This window comes from Nothobranchius furzeri, chromosome 8 (genome assembly GCF_043380555.1).
Source record: "Nothobranchius furzeri strain GRZ-AD chromosome 8, NfurGRZ-RIMD1, whole genome shotgun sequence".
In the NCBI taxonomy this organism is placed as follows: domain Eukaryota; kingdom Metazoa; phylum Chordata; class Actinopteri; order Cyprinodontiformes; family Nothobranchiidae; genus Nothobranchius; species Nothobranchius furzeri.
In genome coordinates, this window is record NC_091748.1 from 50825802 (window position 1) to 50852890 (window position 27089).

General features: G+C 42.6%; 1 protein-coding gene across 17 annotated transcripts in view; it reads right to left on the bottom strand.

The window, feature by feature from the left end:
* celf5a (cugbp, Elav-like family member 5a) overlaps positions 1–13046 on the bottom strand; it is a 317079-nt gene extending 304033 nt beyond the window's left edge. For 4 of the 17 annotated variants that reach the window (XM_054730133.2, XM_054730119.2, XM_054730117.2 and 1 more), the window contains exon 1: positions 12561–13042. In XM_054730133.2, the coding sequence (XP_054586108.1) occupies positions 12561–12969 (409 nt within the window). In that variant the 5' untranslated portion in view covers positions 12970–13042. Of the gene's footprint in view, positions 1–12560 lie in introns of all 17 variants that reach the window. The other 13 variants (XM_054730129.2, XM_054730126.2, XM_054730125.2 and 10 more) reach the window with 7 other exon arrangements.
* Positions 13047–27089: the final 14043 nt, after the last annotated feature.

The following is a 27089-nucleotide window of genomic DNA, read 5'->3' on the forward strand; positions in this document are numbered from 1 at the left end:
TAAACCCATTTTGATGGATATTTCCATAGATTAACGGTAAAACAACACATTTCTCTTTTTACCCCCACACCACCCCCCACCCACCCACCCACCCATACACCGCTCTATTTAGACGTTTTGAAAATAGCTCTAACATTTGTGCAGGAGCAAGATGGCAGTGAGCCTACGCTTCTGCCAACTCTTACCTTTGGATAAGAAACGTGACTCACACCACTTTGAAAATAACCCAGCTCACACACCAGTTATTAAAAGCAGACTGACGTTTCAGAGCAGTTTTTGATTAATTAATATTTAAGTTGCATCCCATATTCCTCAGTATCTGAAATGGAGAGTGTGTCATTAAAATTACACACGTATGAACTTTAAGGAGCAAAAAGGAGAAAAATTTGGGTCACAGAGAACTCACCGGTTTATTTTTCTAGATTATCAAGGATGCACATCTAATGAAAACTGAAGATTTTTACAGATCTGATCTCATTCACATCACCACTCCTGTCTGTGCTCTTCGTTCCTCTTCTTCTCCCCAACTCTCAGCTCTCTCAGCTCTCCCTGCTCGCCTTGTCACCGTGGGGAGTAGAGCATTCAGCCGCTCTGCTCCCCACCTCTGAATTTCTCCTCCCCTGATATTCACACCACTCACTCTCCCACCTTTTAAATAAAAACTCAAAACCCACTTCTTGAAACAGGCTTTTCCCACACAGTTTTAAATACATTGTTTTAAATTTTAGCTTCTTAGTGTTTTTACATATTTCTGTACTGTGTTCATCTTGTTTTATTCATTTCTTTACCCCCATTGTTGTAAAGTGTCCTTGCGTGTCATGAAAGGCGCTTTGAAATTAATTATTATTATTTTTATTATTATTAAGATTTTTCCCCATACAGCCCTCATCTGTCCCCGCTTCAGGCGCCCATTAGGAACAAGCATATTGCACAAAGGTTACTGACCAACAGCACTTACAACACACCAAAAGAAATATATATACTGCAAGCTACAATAAATGTTGCATTGGAGCAGGAAATCAATCCAGCTGAAGGCTCTCTCAGGCAGGGCTTAAGGGAGAAAGAAAGATGTGTAAAGAGAATAAAAGTCAGGTGAGTCTAGAGTGGAAACGTTAACTTTCAGCACTGTGCTTCCTCGTCGGCATCCATGATTGCCAATCTCCTTGGGTAAGCAACAACAACAAGCCGGAGAGAGGGTGAGGCAGTGCTCCTCGCGCTGAAGTCAAGACCCATAGCGCCTGTCAGCACCCGTTGAGCTTCTGCATCTTTTATGAGGATAGCCCTGTTGCTTATTACAATATTTACAGACATTTAAAGATTGCAAAGCGAGTGTTTTTACTGCATGGCTCGGTGGCTTTCCCTCACAAGCCCCGACAGAGGTTTTCATCACACATTTGTTAGGTTAAGTCACTGAACTAAACTACAGGACTGGATTTTCTTCTGACATGCTCAGAAAATGGTGTAATTTCAAGAGCAACCGTCAGTGTAAGGCTGTCTGCAACAGAGCGTAAATATTTAGTAAATGTTTACCAAAACCAATATCTCAACGGGATGCAAATGTGATCACCATTTGGAAACACAAGCAAGCAACATTTTCCTCACTGCTCTCTTTATGTTCTGTTATCTCAACATTGCAGCATATTGCTCAGAACACTTTCTGTACGTGTTAGCGTCTCAGCTTCCATCTTCTAAACCAGATGTGGACATGGAGGGCACCATGAATTCATCAACTTATCATGTAAATTCACTTTGACCATAACAATCCATGATTTGTTGTGATGTGATGACGGTTTTTGCAAAAACATTAGTCTCCTCCAATTGCATCTTTTCTAACGACAAAAATGGCCGTGAGCACACAACAGCTTTTACTTCGAGTCTAGAGGATTCAAAATCTCTAATAATTTAGAGGTGTGAAATGCTCCTTTAATCAATACAGTTGGTCTCTAGTTGAAAGGAATGCCTTGCAGGCAGAAACAAGGGCACAAAAGACCCACATGCCCGTGGCCAAGCACGACCAGTTTGCACCTTCAGAGCTGTGCTTCAAACGGGAGGATTTGGAGTCTCATTTCCTGATATTTAGACAACTTGCCTCGAATTGGAGAAAAGTAACGCAGCTCCTTCACTGACTGTTTCCTCAGGGACACGGACGTTTTATCTCCACAAGCCTGGAATAGCTTTTGCCATGTGAGTGAGTTGCTATTGCCAACGGTTATCTTCTGCTGAAAGAGGCGTTCTCTGCTGATTCAACAACAGCCTTCCCCGCCATGAGTCAATAAGGGTAAGTCCAAGTCTCAATTACGTCGAGCAGTCAGGCTTTTCAAATACTAGAGCATCACCATCAATTTTTTATCAGAAGCTAATGCAGGAGATAGGTGTAGGAGACTATTTTCATGTTCAGCATGCATGAAAAACTCAGAGTGACTGACTATAATGAAGGCTAATCATTATGAAAAGGCTTTTCAGTCAACCACACCTTTAAAGCTGTGTAGAAAAGCACAACATAAATCAGATGAATGAAAAAAAACACTGACACATGGCATAACTGTGTGTGTGTGTGTGTGTGTGTGTGTGTGTGTGTGTGTGTGTGTGTGTGTGTGTGTGTGTGTGTGTGTGTGTGTGTGTGTGTGTGTGTGTGTGTGTGTGTGTGTGTGTGTGTGTGCGTGTGTGTTTGTGTGTGTGCTAATTCAAATTAACAAATGTAATTACAGCTAGCTAATGTTTGCTAATTGGCTATTCCTATTATAAACTTATATCTCGATATGTTTTAGCTGAATTCTGATGTACAAAATATGTCTTGATATTTTTTCTCAAGTGAAAACCTTTACAAGTTAACTCTCTTCAAGCTGTCTCGAAAAATTATATTCATGAATTCATCAGCAGAATAAATGCATAAAAAATATATTAAGTCTTGTCCCACATTAACCTTAAGGCCACTCTCTATCAATCTGAGCTTCAGAAACTGCGGTATCTATCTATCTATCTATCTATCTATCTATCTATCTATCTATCTATCTATCTATCTATCTGTCTGTCTGTCTGTCTGTCTGTCTGTCTGTCTGTCTGTCTATCTATCTATCTATCTATCTATCTATCTATCTATCTATCTATCATCTATCATCTATCTATCTATCTATCTATCTATCTATCTATCTATCTATCTATCTATCTATCTATCTATCTATCTATCTATGTATCTATCTATCATCTATCTATCTATCTATCTATCTATCTATCTATCTATCTATCTATCTATCTATCTATCTATCTATCTATCTATCTATCTATCTATCTATCTATCTATCTATCTATCTATCCATCTATCCATCCATCCATCCATCCATCCATTCATCCAGATCGAGCAGTGTTTTGTTATTGGACTTCTGTTCTTGTCATGGATTGTCCATAATGAACACCATGTTCAGACATAAACGTGTCCATATATGCTCTTGGTACCAGGATACCTTAGGCCGCAGCTTCATGATCGACTTTGTTGTTGTCTCCTCTGATCTGCGGCCACATGTCTTGGACACGGGTGAAGAGAGGGGCAGAGCTGTCAACTGACCACTACCTGGTGGTGAATTGGCGGTAGAAGAGAGACAGACAGTCATGCTCTCGGCTGCTCCTGGTTGATGCACTTTCACAATACCAGAGAGCAGTTAGATCTGCTCATAACACCTGCTTTTCTACTATCATTTCACAGCATCATGGAGACCAGTCTTGGCTGTACAGCACAATTAATTCCTTACTGCTGTTAAATTAGTCTGACGGTCTAAATCCCACTGTTGCTTTGTGCACAGCGCTACAGAGCTTTTTCCTAACCAAGATCCTTGATATTAGGCTTAGCCTCCAGCCTCAAATACACACTATCCATGTGGGACCGCCTGGCACACCTGCCTTCTCGGACTTTGCTCCAGTTCAGCTTGCTGACGTAATGAAACTGATTAGCTCCATGAAGCCAGCTGGCTCTTTGGTAGACTGCCTCCCGGCTACATTGGTGAGCGACTCTGTGTCTGCACTGAGCCCGGCACTCATGAACATTTTTAACAGTAGCCTCAGCACTGGAGTGTTCCCTAAGGTTTTTAAAGATGCAGTTGTTCAGCCGATATTGAAGAAACCTGGTCTGGATCACTCCACTTATGAGAACTTCCGCCCCATATCGATGGTCCTTGAGAAAATTGTTCATGGACAGATTTCTGCTCATATGGACAGCAACTCATTGTTGGATGTGTTTCAGTCTGCCTTCAGACCACACAACAGCACTGAGTCTGCTTTGATTAGGGTGCTAAATGACATTCTGGTGGCATCCGACTCTGGGTCTAGGGTCCTGCTGTTCTAGCTGGACCTTTCAGCAGCTTTTGATACGGTCAATCACCATGTTTTCCTGGACCAGCTTGGGTCTTGGGTTGGGGTAACGGGGGTGGCACATAAATGGTTCTGCTCCTACCTATCCAACCGATCCATCTCTGTCCAGATTGGTGACTGTGCATCCTCCTGTCTTCCACGGCCTTGGGGGGTGCCACAAGGTTCCGTTCTGGGGCCATTGCTTTTTTCTATTGACTTTCTGCCTTTGGGCAAAATCCTGAATCAGAATGGCCTGAGCTATCACATTTACGAGGATGACTGTCAATTATATGTAGGAATGGATGAGAAGAATGCGGACTCGCGATTGGCTGCATGTTTAGATGACGTGAAGGGCTGGCTGGCATCCAACGTCTTAAAGTTAAATGAAAGGAAGACTGAGTCTATTGTTTTTGACTCCCGCAACCACCATGGCTCTCACCCTGTTTGTGACCTTTTAACCCTTAACCCCAAACAGTGTGTGACAAGTCTTGGGGTAAAGCTGGATGCTTAACTCACAATGGCCCCACAGATAAACTCCGTTGTGAGGTCTTGCTTTTATCAGCTTCACTGCCTCAGACAAATCTTGAAACGGGAGGTATTTGGAGTCAGTCATCCATGCCTTCATTACCTCTCGCCTGGACTATGCAAACGCCCTCCTAGTTGGTGCTCCTGTATCTGCTCTGAATCAGCTGCAGGTCGTCCAGAACGCTGCAGCCAGGTTCTTGACAAATACGCACCGATGTAGCCATATTGCCCCTATCCTGGCACATCTTCACTGGCTCCCTGTCATTTTCAGAGTACAATTTAAGTTATTGACTTTTGTATTTAAAGCACTCAACAACCTGGCACCTCCCTATCTCTCTGACCTGCTCACTCCCTCACTCCTCACGTTGAGGTCGGCTGACCTCCTGCTGCTTTGCACTCCCCGGATGCGATACAAATCGCTGGGTGCATGAGCATTCGTGCATAATGCCCCAAAGCTGTGGAACTCGTTGCCCATTGGAGTTCGGCTGGCTCCATCAATGGCGGTTTTTAAATCTCATTTAAAGACCCACTTTTACGATTTGGCTTTTAGACAGTGACCCGTTTTAGTGTTTTATTGTGTTATTGCTTTAATCTGTTCTTGGTATTCCTCATGTTTAATCTGCTTTTGATTGGTATTTTTATTTTCTGTTTTAGTTCCTTAGATTGGTCGTGTTTTGTTTTAGCCTGTGCAGCACTTTGGGCAGCTCCCATGCTGTGTTTTAAACACGCAATATGAATAAACTATGGTATGGTATGGTATGGTATGGTATGGTATGGTATGGTATGTTATGGTATGGTATGGTGTGATGGTGGGGGAGGATCCTGGCAGGCCCAAACATATTGTGAGGGTCTGCTGGGAACATCTGGCAGAGGCTCCTGTCAGAAGAAGTTTCAATTCCCACCTCCAACAGAACTTCCTAAATGTTCCGGAGGAGGCAGGGGACAGTGAGTCCGAGTGGGCCATGTTTCGTGCTTCTTTTGTCAAGGCGGCGCACCGGAGCTGTGGCCACAGGGTCATCTGTGTCTGTTGTGGTGGGAAAGACGGAATGCAAGATCGAGGATTGGTGCTGTATCTGCAGTAATGCGGGAGTACTGGTCTGCCATGGTGAAGAGAGAGCTGAGCCAGAAGGCAAAGCTCTGGATTTACCAGTTGATCTATGATCCTCTATGGTCCAGAGTTTTGGGTAGTGACCAAAAGAATGAGATTGTGGATACACGCAGCTGAAATTCGATTTCTCTGCCGGGTGGCTGGGCTCTCCTTTAGAGATAGGGCGAGAAGCTCGGTCATCCAGGAGGCTCCGGGGGGCTCTGAGTAGACCCGCTGCTCCTCCACATCAAGAGGAGCCAGTTGAGGTGGCTCGGGCATCTGGTTAGAAAACTTCTTGGATGCCTCCCTGGTGAGGTTTTCTGGGCAAATCCAGCTGGGAGAAGACCTAAGAGGGAGAGGGAATTCTGGGCCTCCCTGCTTAGGCTGCTGACCCTGTGAGCTGACCCTAGAAAATTCAATTCAATTCAAGTTTATTTATATAGCGCCAAATCACGACAAGAGTCGTCTCAAGGCACTTCGCATAGTCAACATTCCATTTCAGGTCAGTTCATTAAGCCAATCAGTGAAAAGTTTCCTATATAAGGAACCCAGCAAATTGCATCAAGTCACTGACTAGTGTCAGAGTCTTTACAGCAATCCTTATACTAAGCAAGCATTTAGCGACAGTGAAGAGGAAAACTCCCTTTTAACAGGAAGAAACCTCCAGAGAATCCTGGCTCAGTATAAGCAGCCATCCACCACGACTCACTGGGGATCGAGAAGACAGAGCAGACACACACACACACAAACACGCACACACACGCACACACACACACACACACACACACACACACACCAACAACAAACCACCCACACACCCACCCACACACTCACACACACACACACACACACACCTACACACACAGTGGCTGAAGATGGATGGATGGATGGATGGATGGTAAAATAATTTAAATTACATTTAAAGGTGGCTTATATCTTATCAACCACAATATTACCTGTTATTATTTCTTGTCAGAGTAAAAAAAACATGTCATGATGAGCTAAATTCATGATATATTTGCATCCACTACTCAGAGGATTACACTCCCGGTATTCTGGCCACTGGTTGTATATTTATATAAACCTTACTAAGTCATCTTTTTTCTTATTTGAAATTCTATTGATATTTTAAAAATACCAAGATACCTCCCAGCCCTGATCCACCACCGCCCTCATCTTTGAATAACAGCTCTGAGGAGCCAAATGAGCAAACTTGGGGCCATTCTGAGCACACTAGCACCTGGTCAGAAACACCTGATACAGACCTCATTCCCTCACAATCAAACAATAGCTTTCATGTAGAAAATGCCATTTTAAAATGAGCCAGAAAATGACAAATGTGATGAATAACGTTTGGTAAAACTGGATAAAGCCAGAATCAGTGATGTGCATGTTTTACTAAAACATTCTTACTAATATAAATTAAATAAAGCTTTGTGATCTCACCAGTCTTGTTACAGTAAAGCAGCTTTAAGTTTAGCTACACGTCCTGCAAATCCAGCGATGTATGCCCAAATGTATAAGTGCAGCTTCATTTAGAGAAATTATTAACTTAATGTGTTTTTGTTTTCCAAAGGGATATAAGATAAAAGCACTGCCAACGTGCAATTCTATTAAAATGTGATCTTTTGTCACCATAAGCCCGCCCCACCTCCCATATGAAACACAGTCCCATGACAATACTAAGGATAATATTCCATAATTAAATCTGTACTAACAAAAGGGTGTTGTGCGTACTAGCCATGCCTCATCTACAGCTTTGTCTATGATCTGTGAGTTTATTCCATCTGTTTCCTCAGAGGGGATGCTGTCCTACAGCAGAGCCATGATCTTTGACACCCGGCATAAGGCTCACACATTATGGGGACGCGTAGATGGACTCACACTAGTAATTAAAGAAGGGTAAAAGATGCTTTCTAAATCCCAGAGCTTCATTTAAATAATGCCACAACCTCTACACTACAACCTCATTTGTGAAACCTGCAGTCTCAAAATACCACATTATAATTTTTTTGTACACATCAGATGTATTATACTGATTTTCTTCCATTGGCTCAGATTTACTGGGAGGACAAGTCAGATGAACCCTATCCATCAGACTGGCTTAGAGAGAGGGAAAAAAAATAAAAACTTGAATAAATATTTTATCAGATTATTCTGTGATTTAATGTGCTTCTGCCTGGCTGTGGTCTACAGCAATATCTCCGTTTATAAATGCATTACCAGAATGATAGCCGACACAAGCTTAATATTGATATCAGGGTTGCCTCGGCCAGCAGATTGCAACAGCACAGGGGTTGTGTGTCCGTCTGTCTGCTCCGATGAATCATAAATGCTCTTTCTCTCTCATTTGATTGCATGTTACTTAACTGCACCGGGGGAACTCGCTGGGTGTGATTTGCCCAGAGACATTAGTTTTCCATAAATGCATGCACTTTTTTTCAACAGGGAATGGTAATTTGGTAAAATGAACAAATCAGATGCAAAACAGAAAGAAACAAAGAAGTTGTGCACAAAGTCGACAAAAAACAGCCTCAGTTCTGCATATTTGCATGTGCATAAAAGTCTAAAAGTGTTTCCTGAACGCGCCATAAGCATTGGCTAATTAGAGCCACAGGGAGAAGTTTCCATAGTGGTGATAAATTCAACATCAGGAAATCCTCTACCTATTAATAACAGTTGGGCGACAATAATTGGCAGGCCATCGACAGTGTGGGCATTAATCATTTGAAGAGGCAGACTAGACTGAATTTTTAATTGGGAGAGGCAGCCACTGTTTAGGGAGTCAACCAACTGATCACCCAAGAGACTGCTGCTTCAGACAATGCGCATTTACTAATCCTCTCGAGTCAAGTTATTATGGCCATGCATTATTATCACGCTTTACAAACTAATTCCATGTTTTCCCCTGTGGACTACCAAGGGGAAAAACAGTTGCACAAGGAAAGAGGAAACACTGAACACACGCACAGAATAATGTGGATGGAATGGAAATCAAAATGACAGAATGCACGTAGGAGAATAAACGTGTGTGAGCGCCACTGTCCATCCCGGTCCGGGGGAATGTCCCAGTTTTTCCATCAGGATTCTAAAATCCCGTTCTGCTTAATAGCATGATTAAACAGAAACGATCGCTGACTTATTAGAGTTATTGTTAATTGTGCAGCCAGGCATCGTTTCATTTTGGGACATTTCATTTAGCTGAACTCTGCTTATCCAGAATGAATTAGTTGTTTGTGAGTTAATGAATGAGGGTAAGCATTCACTTTGAAAAGAGCGTTTGGAATCAGTTTCGCCTGAGGATCACACATCTCATCCAACAGCATTTAGACATGTTTAAATAAGAAATACTCCAGTTATTCAAACTTCATATGATGATAGAACTTTTTTTTTTTACTTTCATCTTAAAAAGAGGAGATTTGTTTAGATTTGTTTCAGTCTGACACACGGTGGAACCTGAACTGAACATACTGACTCTATCTGAAGGTAAATAGCATATCAGTCATTGGAATAAAACTTTTTTGCTGCTTCTACTTGAGAAGGATATTTTTTAAAAATTGTGAGAAATTAATATTTCAATGAAACAATCAAGCAAACACTTAACTGTATTATTTATGAAACAACTGAGCCCCTCAGCCTTAGACCTGCAATAAAGACATTTAGCTACATTTGAAAACTGCATTAATTATAAGATATGATATATTATTTTAAGTATGTATTATATCATATTATATTATATTATATTATATTATATTATATTATATTATATTATATTATATTATAATGTTTTTGCAGCAAACTACAGTCAGCAGCCAAGTACTGTTGTCACTATGCAACTTTAGGCACTGATATTGTGATATATTCACACACACCAAATCTACCAATCCTCATGCTTTCATTTAAATATTATGGAAAATCTTCCTTTTCTACAAACTGGCATCATCGTCTAAATGCCTCCTAAGACGATCCAAAGCTTCAACATTTTGAGACCAAGACAGACACTCTGGTTTTGTAGCTGCAGACAGCCTCTCAAATTGTTTCTCTTAATCTCGCTTTCATCTTTTGACAGAAACTTCATGCTTGGCATTCAGCATGTTTCCAAATGGCATTTACATTATTGCCGTATACTGTCATCTGTCATTCTTAAATGTTTCTGCAACAATGAAATAATCTCCAAACGACCCTCGTGAGTTCAAGATGAAGACTCAGTAATGAGCTGGAAGCAGAATTATCTTTTGACAGAGTCTAAATGATCGCATGACACGGTCAATTATTCCTAAAACACAAATATTTAAATAAATGTTTGAAGGGATGGTGTAGATATTGCCATTATCTTTGTAAAAATATGAACAAATAATGCATACGATCAACCTCAGTTTAAAGAAACAGAGATTCACAAAGTAACCTTCTTTTGGTTTCTCTGAGGGCCTTTCTTCCCACAGCCAATCGTCCTCCCCTATTTGGGGTGGTTTTGGCACAATCAGAAGGTTACAGGTTCGAGCCCCGCTCAGTCTGTCACTGTCATTGTGTCCTTGGGCAAGACACTTAACCCCCTTGCCTGCTGGTGATGGTCAGAGGGATCGGTGGCACCAGTGCTCGGCAGCCTTGCCTTTGTCAGTGTGTCCCAGGGCAGCTGTGGCTACATCGTAGCTCATCCAAATGAGGTGTTATCAGGGCTGCATGGTGGCGCAGTTGTTAGCACTGTTGCCTCGCAGCACGAAGGTTGCAGGTTCAAAACTCGGCTGCGGCCTTTCTGCGTGGAGTTGCGTGTTCTCCCCATGCATGCGTGGGTTTCCTCCGGTACTCCGGTTTCCCCCACAGATCACAACATGCCCTATAGGTTATAAATTGTAAGTCGCTTTGGATAAAAGCGTCTGCCAAATGAATAAACATAAACATCCACACCAGTGTGTGAATGGGTGAATGACTGATTGTATTGTTAAGAACCTTGGGGGGTTCCAGGACTCTAGAAAGTGCTATTTCAAATACAGGCAAACTTTCTGCATCCTCCACCCTCACAACTACTTCATGTCCTCCTTCACCTCATCCACAAATGTCTTCCTTTGTCTTCCTCTCGGCCTCGAAGATTCCACACATCCTTGTCTTAAGCCCATGTGGGCTGATTCTATCCACCAATCAGAGGCTTGCTCTCATGGAAGGTGTGAATTTGCTGTCAGCAGTGGGTGTGTTGGCCCTGGTCGGCCTGAAGCAGACCCCCTCGAGAAGAGGGCTGAGAAGGAGCCTTGGTTGGCCCGGGAAAATACCAGGCCACCCAGATATGTAAACAACCTACGCTACCCGTCCCGGGCCGACCCGGTACAGATGGGAATGGCCCACTAGTTGCTCCAAACTCAGCATCTTTCTGTAATCATTGTCTCTCCGGACGTGTCCAAACCATCTCAGAAGTTAGGAGAGCGGTGAATGTTTCTGTCAGAATCTCATATTTATATCTTGTATTGTGAAACCAACAGTGCCAAATTCTAAAATAGTGGGATTTTTTTAAAGACACAAACCCAGCTGTTAGCTTTTCTGCCTCGTTTCACTCGATTTCTCTTAACTGACATTGCTCAATGGGGCATCTACAACAGGTAATTGATTACAAGCACAAACGTCCAACAGAAATCCACTTCAGACGATCTCAAGTCTCACTTTAACTCTTGGAAAATCTGCCCAAAAGAAAGACTCTTGAAATAGTTGTTGCCTTGTTGATAAAATGTAAATATGCAGTCATCAGATAAACGCCGCAGTGTTCAACGGAGAAATCTTTGGAAATAATAAAGTTGTGTGAAACAGTTGATGGATGATGATGATGATGATGATGATGATGATGATGATGACGTGCGCCCTGCGTGGGTTGAGGAAGGGGAGGATGCTGTGAACTGGGTTCCATCTGCACACAATAGGCTATATTCCTGCTGAGCAACTTTATTCGGCCTATATGGGAGAAGGAAGTTGTCACCATGCAGCCTAGAGCTGTGGGTTTCCATCCCCCTGCTTCTCTCACAGCCTTCCATTTCAGCAGAGGGAGCGCAGCATCACGATCTCCGTGGCGACGTCCGTCATCTTGTGACAGCTCGCGCGCCCTTTGGAGACGTAGTAGAATTAAACAAATGTAAGCCGTGACGGGCCCGTGACCACTCCACTCCCACACGGAGAGATGTTAAAGAAATCATACGAATGAATAAATGATGCGAAAAAGATGGGACTGGGATAAAGAGGGAGGCTTTTTAAAAATGCATCTCTCCGAGCGCGTCTGCCCCACTTAGGAGCGCGTCACGGAAATACTCTGCGATTACAACCCTAGAATAAAAACAATGAACAATATCCCTCTTGGGTGAAGCATCCGTGTTATTTCTAAATCTGATTCTCCAGTGGCTCTTCTAAAATTTGGGATTAATCTGGATTGAACTTGTATTGTGCGTAAAGCGACCATTTGGATAAAAATCCACACAGATGATGAAAATCGGAGCAAAAATGAAAAACCTGCGACGGTTAAACGCGGGGGATAAGACAAGACAAGGTAAAAAACTAATGTGATGAATAATTCTACACAAAGAAATATGTACAGTTGACAGGCTGATTATTTAGCGTCTGGTCCTCGGGTTACCTTTGTGCATTCCGGTGTATCGGTCCTTGAGAACTGTCAGTTCGTGGATTTTCCCAAACTGTTCAAACAAGGGTTTCAGGTCTTTTTCCTCCAAGTTCCGCGGTATCTGCCCGATAAACAGCTTAATGGCATCTTGGTCTTTCATGTTGCCGCTCTCCGGATGAATTGAAATGGGTTCTGACCCGTTCATGGGTTTCGGAAATGTGATCTGAGGGTACTGGTGCTGATGTGGGATTAGTAGTAATGGTTGGTGGGTCGGTGGTGCCCCCGGTCCGGTGAAAACCAGGCTGGAGTAAGCGGGCTGGGACTGCTGTGGATGGTGCTGCCTTCTTGTTTCAGTCTGAGTGAATCTGGCCATTCTGAGCTGGGAGCAGAGTGGATAATAATGACAACACACACACACACACATACACACTGTGAGAGAGCAAGCACTCAGCTGGAAACCAGGCTGACTTTCTATCCGACACACAACGCACCCGCACACACAGAAAGAGCAGGCAGGGGAGGGGTGATGGAGGCGGAATGAGTGCGCTGAGGTGTTATCAGACGCTCTGGAGCGACACCCAGTGGTGAGAAGGAGGAACGTCAATCAGTATGAACAGCAGCCTGACCAGGATTATACAGGTGCTGGCCAGTAAATTAGAATATCATCAAAAGGTTGAAAATATTTCAGTAATTCCATTCAAAACGTGAAACTTGTACATTATATTCATGCAATGCACACAGACCAATGTATTTCCGATGTTTATTACGTTTAATTTTGATATTTATAGGTGACAACCAATGAAAACATCAAATCTGGTATCTCAGAAAATTAGAATATTCTAAAGGCCAATGAAAAAATGTTTGTTTCTCTAATGTTGGCCAACTGAAAAGAATGAACATGAAAAGAATGTGCATGTATAGCACTCAATACTTAGTCGGGGCTCCTTTTGCCTCAATAACTGCAGTAATGCGGCGTGGCATGGACTCGATCAGTCTGTGGCACTGCTCAGGTGTTATGAGAGCCCAGGTTGCTCTGATAGTCGTCTTCAGCTCCTCTGCATTGTTGGGTCTAGCGTATTGCATCCTCCGCTTCACAATACCCCATAGATTTTCTATGGGGTTAAGGTCAGGCGAGTTTGATGGCCAATCAAGGACAGGGATACCATGGTCCTTGAACCAGGTGCTGGTGGTTTTGGCACTGTGTGCAGGTGCCAAGTCCTGTTGAAAGGTGAAGTCTGCATCCCCATAAAGTTGGTCAGCAGCAGGAAGCATGAAGTGCTCTAAAACTTCCTGGTAGACGGCTGCATTGACCCTGGACCTCAGGAAACAGAGTGGGCCAACACCGGCAGATGACATGGCACCCCACACCATCACTGACGGTGGAAACTTTACACTGGACCTCATGCAACGTGGATTCTGTGCTTCTCCGCTCTTCCTCCAGACTCTGGGTCCTTGATTTCCAAAGGAAATGCAGAACTTGCTTTCATCAGAAAACATAACTTTGGACCACTCAGCATCAGTCCAGTCCTTTTTGTCCTTGGCCCAGGCGAGACGCTTCTTGCGCTGTTTCTTGTTCAAGAGTGGCTTGACACACGGAATGCGACACCTGAATCCCATGTCTTTCATGAGTCTCCTCGTGGTGGTTCTTTAAGCGCTGACTCCAGCTGCAGTCCACTCTTTGTGGATCTCCCCCACATTTTTGAATGGGTTTGTCGTCACAATTCTCTGCAGGGTGCGGTTATCCCTAGAGCTTGTACACTTTTTTCTACCACATTTTTTCCGTCCCTTCGCCTGTCTGTTAATGTGCTTGGACACAGAGCTCTGCGAACAGCCAGCTTCTTTAGCAATCACCTTTTGTGTCTTGCCCTCCTTGTGCAAGGTGTCAATGATTGTCTTTTGGACAGCTGTTAAGTCAGAAGTCTTCCCCATGATTGTGGTGCCTTCAAAACAAGACTGAGGGACCTTTTAAAGGCCTTTGCAGGTGTTTTGAGTAAATCAGCTGATTAGAGTGGCAGCAGGTGTCTTCTATATTCAGCCTTTTCAGAATATTCTAATTTTTTGAGATACCAAATTTGGAGTTTTCATTAGTTGTCACTTATGAATATCAAATTTAAATGTAATGAACATTGGAAATACATTGGTCTGTGTGCATTGCATGAATATAATGTACAAGTTTCACGTTTTGAATGGAATTACTGAAATATTTTCAACCTTTTGATGATATTCTAATTTACTGGCCAGCACCTGTATATATATATATATATATATATATATATATATATATATATATATATATATATATAAAGGTCTACTGAATCTTGTATCTCCTTATTTCATATGAACGTGCTTGAAAATTACAGATGATTTCTTTTAGCATTTATTGTTTTTTTTAATATAATAAATCCATTTTTCATTACTTATATATTGAACTACTTTCTAAAGGTACTTTTTCTTGAGCTGTGAAATGCCAGGAAAAAATAATTAAAATTGGATCCATTTACTACGTCTTCATGCGCCAAATTTCCCCTATCCAATTACATTTTTGGTTGATTGGAAATCCCAAATATCTGTTTATTTGCACACTAACTGAAATGATCAGATTGTGCCATGAGTATGCATGCACCAAGCATCGAATCAGAGGTTGAGCATGCTCAGAGTTGTTGTTCTTGAAAAAAAATGTAAACAAACATTATCTTGACAACCCGTCTTTCCCCTTGCATTTCATTTTCTTATTCTCTTACTTTGTCTGTTGACTTACATTTTTTTCCATGACGGACCGATGACAATATTTTTCATTTTTAATTAATTAACATAAACATTAAAAAATCATCTTTTTTTTCTTGCACAAACAACAAAAAATAAAAACAAACTATGTGTGCTATACTTTGCACAACATGAAAGTACTATTAAGAAAACATTTTGTTTTTCTTTTGTTGTTGAGTATTTTCCATTGTGTTTTAGGTAATTGCTATTGGAATTTTAGAAGAATTTGGAAATATGAAAATGTTTTGGACATGAAATTTACCTACAAGCAAAATAACTTAAAGTAAAAAAAATCCTCTAAATGATGTGCAAATAAAATTGAAGGTGTCGATGGAATATTTAGTGGCTTTGGAGGAAGATGTCATGTCTGCAGGTCTGGAGAGTTTTCTCATCTGAGTGAGCAAAGAATCAGTTCACAGTGAGTGTTGAGAGGAGATCAATAATTCTTTCCACACTGTTACAGTTACCGTCATGTACTGCTTTAATGAGCAAAGGGCTAAAATTGAATCAAAGTCTCAGTCGAGACAATTCAGTTAAATAAAAACATCAGCTCAGGGGTTTAGTATAAATAAAGCTGAGCTGTTTTTGTTGTCAATCACATGTTCAGGAGAGAAGAATGTATACATTGTTGGATGAAAGTGATTATAAAAAATAATTACCCAAAGGAAATAACATTTATCAGGTTCTGTCAGTGAAAGTGCGTTAAAAATAACAGGTTGTTGAAAAAATATTTGAGTCAGGTCATTAGTTAGCTGGAGCTTAGACATGTCGGAAAGATGCTGAAAAAGACTTCATGGTTTGATTAAAAATGTGGTCAAAATGCCTCGTTTTAACTTAGTAAAGAGGTAAGAAGATTCTGTATTTCACTAAATGTGTTCCATCTGTAAATGAAGAAGAAAACAGCATACTATTACCATTATTTATATTGGTTATTTTCATAGTATCATCATTGTAGTAGTAACAGTACTTGTAGTAGTAATAGAAGTATCAATAGCAGTAGTTTTAGTAGTAGAACTAGCAGGGGTAAAAAGTGGCAGCCACTTTGAGGCTTTAAATGCACTCTTCAGCAGATTTTTTCCCATTCCAACCCAGATGAACTTCAACATGTGGAATATTTGAAATATTAGGGGAAGCAACTTTTCCACAGTATCTGGTTGGCACCTTGGGGTGTAATGTTATACCACAGCGAGGAGCGGATTTCTTACCAAATCAGAATTCCATGAGGAATTAAAGAGTTCTAAATCTAACATGGATGATGGATGTTAAACACTGTCTACAACATCCAAATAATGGAAAGGGTGTGAAAACGATTAAACAATTTATTACTATAGAAAATTAAGTTACTCGTTTTTCCATGGAGATCCCAAGCAGCTAGTATGAGAAGCCTAAGTCGCGTCCATCTACTTCAGGTCCATGAGTTCCCTACTACCAAAAAAATGAATGGGAGTATATGGGCCGACAAAAGTAACTTTCTGATCCTATTTGATATGTGTCATGAATTTAACATACGATAATTTTAAAGACACATTTGATGCCAAGAAAGCACTTATTTTTAACTGGCAGTAAACCTTTATTTTGAGGACTCCACCAAATTTATATCATCAAACCAGACAAGGAGAACAAATACAAGAAAAATGGCTGTGAGTTTAATGAGCTTCGAATCCTTCTTCCAAGACAAGAGACACTTAACCCCCGTTGCCTGCTGGTGGTGGTCGGAGGGATCGGTGGCACCAGTGCTCGGCAGCCTTGCCTATCTCAGAGTGCCCCAGGACAGCAGTGGCTACATCCTAGCTCATCCCCACCAGGGTGTGAATGTGTGTGAATGACTGATTGTGTTGTAAAGTGCCTTGGGGGGCTCCAGGACTCTAGAAGGCGCTATATCAAATACAGGCCAAAAGAAGGAGCTTCAAACCTGGAGACTTTAAATCTGGCCATGTGGTTAGTAGCAGCTTTGCTGGGAGAGAAGAGATTCTGCAGTGATGTCATAGGTGAGAAGTCTGATTTGTAGTTGATTTAATTACAAAAGTTTGTAAGCTAATAAATCTCTAATAACTTGACAGACATGTACACCCATCATTACTACAACATATGTGTGATTCAGGGCGTAGGGCAAAGCGGACCAGAGATAACTTTTATAGCTCAAGCTTGGTTTATGCTTGACGCATTCACTTTCCGCGCGGTGATGCGGCTCGCGGATGGAACGCGCTTCACAACTCGCAGCGTTTATGGTTCATGCGGCTCGTCTCTGCGGTGAGCCAATATTCTCCCAAACTGTAGGGGGCAGCATGGAGCTCTACGGCATGCATCCAACACTACACCATAGTAGAAGTAGAAATTACTGTTTACAACATGGCATTTCAGCATTTTTAACAGCGTTCTCGTCTTTTCCGACAGTGCGAGCTATTTCTCTCCAAGAATTATTAACAACATGTTGATCACGGTGATCTCTGAGAGCTGAATCATACAAATGTCTGTATTTATGAACCTCTGCCATACTAGTTCTTGCCGGTCCGCCATGTTTTTCCACGCCCGTCCGTCCGCGTGGTTAGAAATTTTCCGAGGTGCGCGTTGCGGAAATTCTGGGCCGTGCGGAGACTCAGTGGAGGGACGTGGTTGTTAAAATGACGCAAAATGACGCAACTTTTCCGCGTGGAGCCGTGCGGACCTCGCGGACGCGTCAAGCATAAACCAACCTTTAGGCAACTTGTATTTCTTTTCCAGTCAAGGGATCCGCGAGCCAACCAGAAGGAGAGGAAACTTAAACTATAACCATCAGTCAAGTGGTACAGGTGGGTTACATTCTGGACAACCGAATGTTAACGGGGCGAGGGTGAAGCAAGCTCCACCTGGGGGGCAGGGCCCTTTAGCAGTGCATCCCTCTTTTTATAAAGCCAGTTTAGCGTGGGCGTGGCCTATTCAACACAGTCGTCTCCAGTGTGCTGAATATGATTGGTAAACAGAATCCAAAAAACAGCTCATTTATTTGACAAATGTCAAATATTTTATTTGCAGTTAAACTAAATTGAGAGGTTAAATTACTAGATGTTATTGTTTGATCTGTTCAAGCTAGTAGCTGCAATCACACACACACACACATACACACACACACACACACACACACACACACACACACACACACACACACACACACACACACACACACACACACACACACTTTCAATTCTTTCTTTAAAACCTCTGTGGTGGCAATTGTTTATTATTGAAAAGTTGTGAAAAGTGAATAACTAAATAAATGAAATATTTCAATAAATTTTTACAAATGATCTACTTATATGAATATCTGATATAAAATACATGTGCAGTGGTAAATATCTCTGACTGGAATCTAGAACTTGCAGTAGAGCTGCTCTGTCAGTCACCAGCTTGTCAAGGAACCAACACACTTAATCCCCCCTTTGGAACAAACTGTAACTATTTCCCATAAAACCTGCATGCTTTAACCAAGAGTGTTTATTTGCATCATTTCCCATCTTTTTGCAGACACAGTTAGTATCACTCCGGTTTAAGTACTTAAAGGGAAAAGAATGAGTCCAATAAAACAAATGCAACACAATGTAGGCACATTTCCAGCTCAACCACAACCCACCTTTTAAATAAAACGCATCTGCTGGACACATTTCTAATTATAGCCTATTTAATAGTGGATTAAATTAAGTGATATACTGTCTGTGACAGCAGGATCAAGGCTGCAAGGTGAATCGATACTGCTGCCTCCTACTGCTTCTCTTACTGTGGAGAAAGATCACCCTCTTCCTCCACAGATGTCCCTCTCAGGACCTCCCAGTGTTGGTACCAAGCATTAACACAAATTCCATTTTTGGTTCTTTTTTAAAACACAGGAAAAGTTTCTCTTTACCTTGCTGACAGTTTCGTTTGAGTCTGCAAACATCCTCAGAGCTGACGCTGATGGTGGCGTCACTTCCTACTCCGTTTATCCGCGGACAGCAGAGGACGTTGTCGCCCTCTGCTGCCCGCTCTCCCCTAGCTGATGATGCAGTCCCATGCGTGATCCAATGTGTAGACCCCATCGTCTCTGTTCATAGTCCCACATCCACGTCTCCTTATCTCCATAGCTTCTTTTATCCATCTTTTGTATTTCTATTGTTTGGTGTTTATGATCCTTATTGTGTTGTCCCAGTCCATTACATGGTTTTCTCTTGTGCAGTGATCTGTTATGGCTGACTTCTTTATTGTGCTTTCTGCTTCTTATTTTTGCTGCTCTTGTGTGTCTTCGACTTGTTTCTTTCTCGCACTCCTTTCTATGTTCTATTGCTCGTGTGTTGAGTTGGTGTCCAGTTTCTCCGATACATGTTTTATTGCAGAGTTTGCATGGGATTTCGTAAACGACTCCACATTTATGTCCAGCTGGTATCTTGTCTTTTGGGTGTACTAGTCTGTTTCTAACTGTTGTGTATGGTTTTGTTGGTGTGTTTATGTTGTGTTTTTTCATTGTTGCTCTTATTTTTTCTGTTATGCCTTTGATGTATGGTATTGTTATCACTGGTTTTGGTTCTTGTCTTTCTGGGTTTCTGGTTCTTTGCTTTGGTTGTTCTTTTATTTCTGTTGTTGTTTGTTGTTTTCCTTTGTTTATTGCCCATGTTGGGTAAATGGAGTAGGAAGTGATGCCACCATCAGCGCAAACGAAACTGTTAGCGAGGTAAAGAGAAACTTTTCCTGTCTTTTAAAAAAGAACCAAAAATGGAATTAGAAGCCAAACACAGAAAGAACGTACCAAAGATGCATTAACACTGCAAGGAACGACACAACCAAGTGGCTGGCATGGTATACAGAAACATCTGTGCAGATGATGGACTGGAAGCTCCAAGGTCAAAGTCCGTAACACCGCCTAAGGTGATAGAGAACAAGAGAGCCAAGCTCTTGTGGGACTTCCAGATCCAGACTAGCAAAATGGTGATGGCGAACCAACCGAACATTGTGGTGGTGGACAAACAACAGAAGAAAGCCACTGTGGTTGATGTGGCAATACCAAGTGTGACAACATCAGGAAAAAAGAACACGAGAAACTAGAGAAGTATCAGGATCTCAAAGAACTTGAGAAAGCCTGGAGAGTGAAGACATCGGTGGTGCCCGTGGTCATCGGGGTACTTGGGGCAGTAACCCCCAGATTGGAGGAGTGGCTAAAGCAGGTCCCAGGAAAACCATCAGACATCTCAGTCCAGAAAAGTGCAGTACTAGGAACAGGTGATCTTAGGTGTGTTCTTGCTGTGCGTTATTTCTAATTCCATGTTGTCGTTCTTTTTTAAAACACAGAAACGGTTTTGTTACCTGTTATTGATGCTACAGTTTTGCCGACGGCTGCCGGCTTCTTCAGGCTGACGCTGATGGTGGCGCGTCACTTCCTTCTCCGTTTACCTGCGGGCAGCAGAGGACGTTGTCGCCCTCTACTGCCCGCTCTCCCCTCTCCGACGATGCAGTCCCATGCGTGGTCCAAAAGTCAGCCGTAACAGATCATTGCTTAAGAGAAAACCATATAATGGACAAAGACAACACACGGATCATAACCACTGAACAACAAAAATACAAAAGATGGATCAAGGAAGCAATTGAGATAAGGAGACGTGGATGTGGGACCATGAACAGGGACAACGGAGTTTACACGCTGGACCACGCATGGGACTGCATCGTCAGAGAGGGGAGAGCGGGCAGTAGAGGGCGACAACGTCCTCTGCTGCCCGCAGATAAACGGAGAAGGAAGTGACGCGCCACCATCAGCGTCAGCCTGAAGAAGCCGGCAGCCGTCGGCAAAACTGTAGCGTCAATAACAGGTAACAAAACCGTTTCTGTGTTTTAAAAAAGAGCACCAACATGGAATTAGGAACAGGTGATATACTGCAGAACCCCCAAGCTCCCAGGCCTCTGGTAGAGGACCCATGCTTGGAAGGATGAGACCACCCAGGGAGGGTGAGATGGGCTTTATTTATTTATTTATTCATTTTGGTAAAGGCAATGTAATTTAAGGGGGTAGAGGGAATCTCAACTCTATTAAACTCAACTTTTTTTCTCAACCCCAATAAGTAGAAGTATAGAAGAAAGCCAGAGTGCCGATTGACCTTGCCTGTCAATAAGACAGTGGGTGGCACCTTTACAGACATGGTGTATTTTTATTGTAAACTTCTGAAATGGTGATGTAATTCTTTAAAGCAGCAGCAGGGCCCCCAAATGCTGTCTATGTTCATGTAGCTGAAAACAAAACAATGATGTTTGTTTTCAAAGTGGTATTGTGTCTTTTATTCATTCTGCTATACATGTATTGATTAAAAGTGGCAGGGTTCTTGCTGAATGTGGTGCGGCCCTCTGAATGGGAACTGGCAGGACCAGAGTCGAAGCCATCGGCGGATGGCTCAGCATGTTGGCTCACTTTCATTTCTTATTTAAAAAACAACAAGTGCAGAGTGGCTCATATTGAATCAGAGTATAGTGAGCTGTCACGGTACTGCCTCAGCAGCCTTGGAGGGAGGCTCAGTGGCTATTTTTAGGGATGTGGTCATCGTAGGGGAGGGTGGTATTGAGGACTTCCAGTTCATGGTATTTTATTGACCAAAGCCATTAGTGTTTCAACAAGCTCAAGGCAGAGACAAGAAATCTATAAAGGTCACACTGTTGGTGCAAAGTAAAAAGTTACATGCAATTTAACTTGCTGCCATTTATTTTGCAGCTTGTTAACCAGTCTGGACCCTCACGGGGAGGCAGACTGGTTTGATCTATTCAGCTTGGGAGGCTTTTAAGGACCAGAGGGAGACTCACACATATGACCAGAATCATTCTTGTTTTGTCTGAGTAGTTGTCAGTGCAGGGTTCAGACTTACACGTTGCAATTATTTAAAATAAAACATTACTTTCCAACATAATGATAAAATCTCTACGTTCACAAGGACATGGCTTCAAATGAAAGACACCATCTAGTAATGAGCTCAATGCAGTGAAGGAATCCCTAAATCTGAACCTCCCAGGAGGAAGCTCCATTCTGCTCGGGCAGGCACGGTGCCATTCTCAAAATGTAGCCGTATGTTAATAAGGGGTGTGAAATTAAAGTGTCCCTCGGTGCCTGATGCGCTGCTGTACTCAGGCTGTGCAATGCAAAGCATGTTTTTTCAACTGTAAAGTGTTGTTAAAGAAAATTAGGGTGTGATATGACGGCATGGCACATTGGAGACAGTTTCGTAAAACGGTGACTTAGCAGACTGATGTGATGTGATGAGACCAGGCTGTGCCACACCTTTGCTCTGGAGGCCTCAGGTTTCCTAACTCAAAGTAGCATAAAGTCTTTGATATTCATCTTTTCTGAGAAAAAGCAAGTCGGCATGTGTTTCCTGATGTTTAACGACTCACAGTGACCTTAAAAATCTTAGCGTTTATTTTTCTATCATCACCTTTTTATACTTTGTTTCTCCGACTATCTGGGGACTAGTTCAGAGCAGTAGAATTCATTAATTCTGTTTTAATTTCTAGGCATTTTTTACCATCTTAACTGTAAACACATTCTAATAATTGTAATCATACAGATGTTTGTGCAAAAAATGCCATATAGCTGCAGTCTTTATAAAGAGTCATGGAGCAGGACTTCCCTATGGCTTTGAGGCAATTCTGGTCCACCATCCAGTGAGTGTCTCAGGAGGGGGAAGCTGTGCACTACCAACACTGTTTTTGGTAGGGATGGTGCTCTACTGACCTCATTTTAGGACATTGTGGGTTAGTTGACAGAGCACTTAGAGGATATTCTCAATCCCACTGAGTGGGAGGATGATTGGTCAATTGGTGTTGTGTCTACAAAGATTTGGGCATTGTGCCAGTCTGTCGTGGTGAAGAGAGAGCTGGGCTGGAAGGCAAAACTTTCAATTTACTGGTCAATCTATGTTCCAACCCTCACCTATTGTCACAAGCTGTGGGTAGTGACCGAAATAATGAGATCACAGATGTTAGCAGCCAAAAGGAGTTTTCTCCGCAAGGTGGCTGGTGGCTTAGAGATAGGGTGGTGGCTTAGAGATAGGGTAAGAAGGTCGGTCCTGAAGGGGCTCGGAGTAGACCCGCTGCTCCTTCGTATCAAGAGGAGCCAGCTGAGGGGTCTCTTGGTTCTGGTTAGGATGCTTCCTGGATGCCTCCCTGGTGAGATTTTTTGGGCACATCCAACCAGGAGAAGACCTAAAGGAAGACCCAGGACATGCTGGAGGGTCTATGTCTTTCAGGAGGCCAGGCAATGCTTTGGGATTCCACCAAAGGAGCTGGCACAAGTGGCTGGGGAGAAGGAAGTCTGGGCCTCTTTGAGGAGGCTGCTGCCCCCGCGACCCAACTCCGGATAAGCGGATGGATGGATGGATGGATGGATGGATGGATGGATGGATGAAACTTGTACTTACACTTTCTACCCATGTTACAGACGCTGTCTGTTTTGTGGCCACAAGATGGCCTCAGAGCTCCTACCTGTTCACCTGGCTCTAGCTGAGCCAGGTGTCGCTAATTCCTCAATCAGGGAGCTTCCTATAAAAGGCAGCTCCCTCTGTCATTCGAGGAGGGAAGCTTAGCAGAGGCCTTGTGTTAAAGTGAGTGTTTCTCTTTTTCCCTCCTAGTAAACCAGATGTTAAAGTCTTCGTTTTGATTACCTGTGTGGTGTACTTCCTAGTAGCCAGAGCTTGTTTTTGTCTCCATTAGAATACTCGTTACAGAGTTCAGCTCACCCTTTTGGTGGAGTTGTTGTGTTTAGCTCATTCCTTTAGTTTTCCCGGATTAGTACCGGCGTTTTGTGTTTATTGATATTATTTTCCCAGTATTGGATGATCCTTGTGTTTAGTTTTATTAGTAATTCCCCAGTGTGGATATCCTTTTGGTTTTGTAATCTTTCTGTCTTTGCCTGCATAAAGCAGTGTTTTTTAGTTAATAAACTCCTTTAAGAGAGTAAATCTTGGTTTGTCCGGTATTTCACATATATTTCTTTACGCCCCCTTTAACATCATCTCCTAGAGGAGCTGGGGGCTGTAAAAACCCACCAGACAGAAGTCTTGCTCCACTCTTTCTGATCTCTGAGTCATTCCTAACTGACTGCAGGATGATGCTGTTTGTAGCAGCATCATCGTCACAGAAAAAAGATTGTAGGGTCAATTGCAGCCTCTCTGCATGCAGTTTGCATGTCCTCCCTGTGCATGCATGGAATTTCCCTGGCTAGTCTGATTTACTTCTGCAGGCCAAAAACATTCATATTAGATTAAATTGTGAGTCACTCTGCATTAAATCATCAGCAAAAAAAAATTGAACTTGTTTACGATAAACTATCACCAACAAAGGGGACCCGTGGACCTGAAGTAGATTGAAATGAATCTCACAATCATTGCTCATGAAAACACATTCAAGCAGAAACAGCAGGGAAGGCTAAGGATTTATCTGAGTATTTACTTTGTGCTGTTATCGGTTTTTGAACTGTATATATATACTGAAAGCAGTAGTTTATGCTAATACGCTATTATCTTTAACCTCCCACTGCCCTATTGGGTGACCCTGCCAGGAAAGTTGACCATTGAGCAGTTTTGATGGTTTATCCTTTGAGGTCCACGTGGCAGGAATGAGGAGTGAGTACCACCTCACGCCTGCCATGTTTATGTTTATGTTTATTCATTTAGCAGATGCTTTTATCCTAAGCGACTTACAATTCATAACCTATAGGGCATGTTGTGATCTGTGGGGGAAACCCGGAGTACCCGGAGGTAACCCACACATGCATGGGGAGAACGCGCAACTCCACGCAGAAAGGCCGCAGCCGAGCCGAGTTTCGAACCTGCAAGCTTCGTGCTGTGAGGTAACCGTGCTAACCACTGTGCCACCATGCAGCCCATTTAACTCTTTGAAGACCTCTGCATGCCCCACACACTCCCACCCCACTCCCGACATCTTACCCTCATCTTTGTTTAAAAGTGCTTTTCAGTCCATCGGCCCCAGCGTGCTCTCTATAATTAATGCTTCTATGGTTTCTGGTCAGGTCCCTGCTTACTTTAAGAACGCTGTAATCCACCCGCTTCTTAAAAAACTGAGTCTTGACCCCTCTCTCCATAGCAGCTTCAGACCCAATTCTAAACTATCGTTCATCTCCAAGATCTTGGAAAAGTTTGTGTGGCTAAACAACTCACAGCTGCTCTTGATGAACATGACATCTATGATAGCTTCCAGTCAGGTTTTTGTAGCGATCACTCCACTGAAACCGCTCTTCTTAGGGTCTCTAATGACCTTCTGACTCACAGTGATGCAGGGGACTGTTCTGTTCTGGTCCTGCTGGACCTGACTGCAGCCTTTGACAATGTTGACCATCACCTGCTACTGGAGATGGTGAGAAACTGGGTAGGCCTGACAGGAACTGCTCTGGAGTGGTTCTACTCATATCTATCAGAACGTTCTTTCTCTGTGGCCATCTCCAAATTTAGGTCCTCCACCATCTCCCTCACCCATGGTGTTCCACAAGGTTCTGTGCTTGGGGCTCCACTCTTCCTCCTCTATCTGCTCCCTCTTCAGCACATCCTGGAATTTTTAAATGAATCTCCTACCATCTTTATGCAGATGATATCCAACTGTACATCTCCTTTAAGCCTCATGAGATGTCTAAGCTGCAGCTGTTACACACCTGCTTAGACTCTATTAAAAACCTGGATGGCTGGGAACTTTCTACAGCTAAGCTGAAGACAAGACTGAGATCCTCATCTGTGCCCCAGACAAGCTGGTTTGAAACCCTCTGTCAGTAATCTTGGTGTGATCTTTGACCCAACTGCCACCTTGGATTCTCATGTCAGTTCTCTTGTTCACTCTTCCTTTTTCCATCTCAGGAACATTGCTAAGCTGAGTCCCATTCTGTCCCACTCTGAACTTGAGACTGTTATCCAGTCCTTCATCTCCTCACGCATATACTACTGCAACTTTTTTTTTTACTTGTCTGCGCAAAACCTCCCAGAACCGTCTACAGGTGGTTCAGAATGCCTGTGCTCAGATTCTAACCAAATCAGCAAAACACACCCACAACACCCCGCTTCTCCTCCAGCTTCACTGGCTGCCAGTCAACTTCAGGGTTCATTTCAAGATCCTAAGTCTGGTTTTTAGGGCCTTACATTGACAAGCACCATCATACATTGGTGGTCTTCTCAGTCCCTACACCCCCAGCAAGTCCCTGAGGTCCAGTGACCAAAGCCTACTGGTTGTGCAGCGCACCAGGCTTAAGACCAAAGGTGACCATAAGCTGCTGTGGCCCCCAGACACTGGAACTCTCTCCCCTTGAGCCTGAGATCAGTAGACTCAGTGGTCTTCTTCAAACAGCAGCTGAAAATTCACCTGTTCAAGGTGGCTTTGGTGTGACCTTCGTCACCACCATCTCCTTCTTGTTCCGCCTTTCCCGGGATTTACTGATTTCCCTCTTTCCTATTCATTTTCTCTTCATCACAAATTTTATTTTTCTCATTGAAACATATTTTTATTTTTTATTTTTATACTTAAATATATTTTTTTGTTTTTGTGAAGTGTCTCATAATTTTTATATTGAGATGCTCTATATAAAAGATTGTTTTCTTTCTTTCTTTTCTTTTATAGTTGGTTTTCTGTTACTAGCTTGCAGATATCTTAGGATTGCAATTTAGGCACGGTAAAAATGGGTGATGTTGCTGCTGCTGTTTGAAATAACACACTTTGTTGATGTTCTATTTTTCTTCTTTTATTTTTTGTTTGTTTGTTTGTTTATGGGAAGGAGGGTTTGTTGGTTTAACTACTATAATAGTC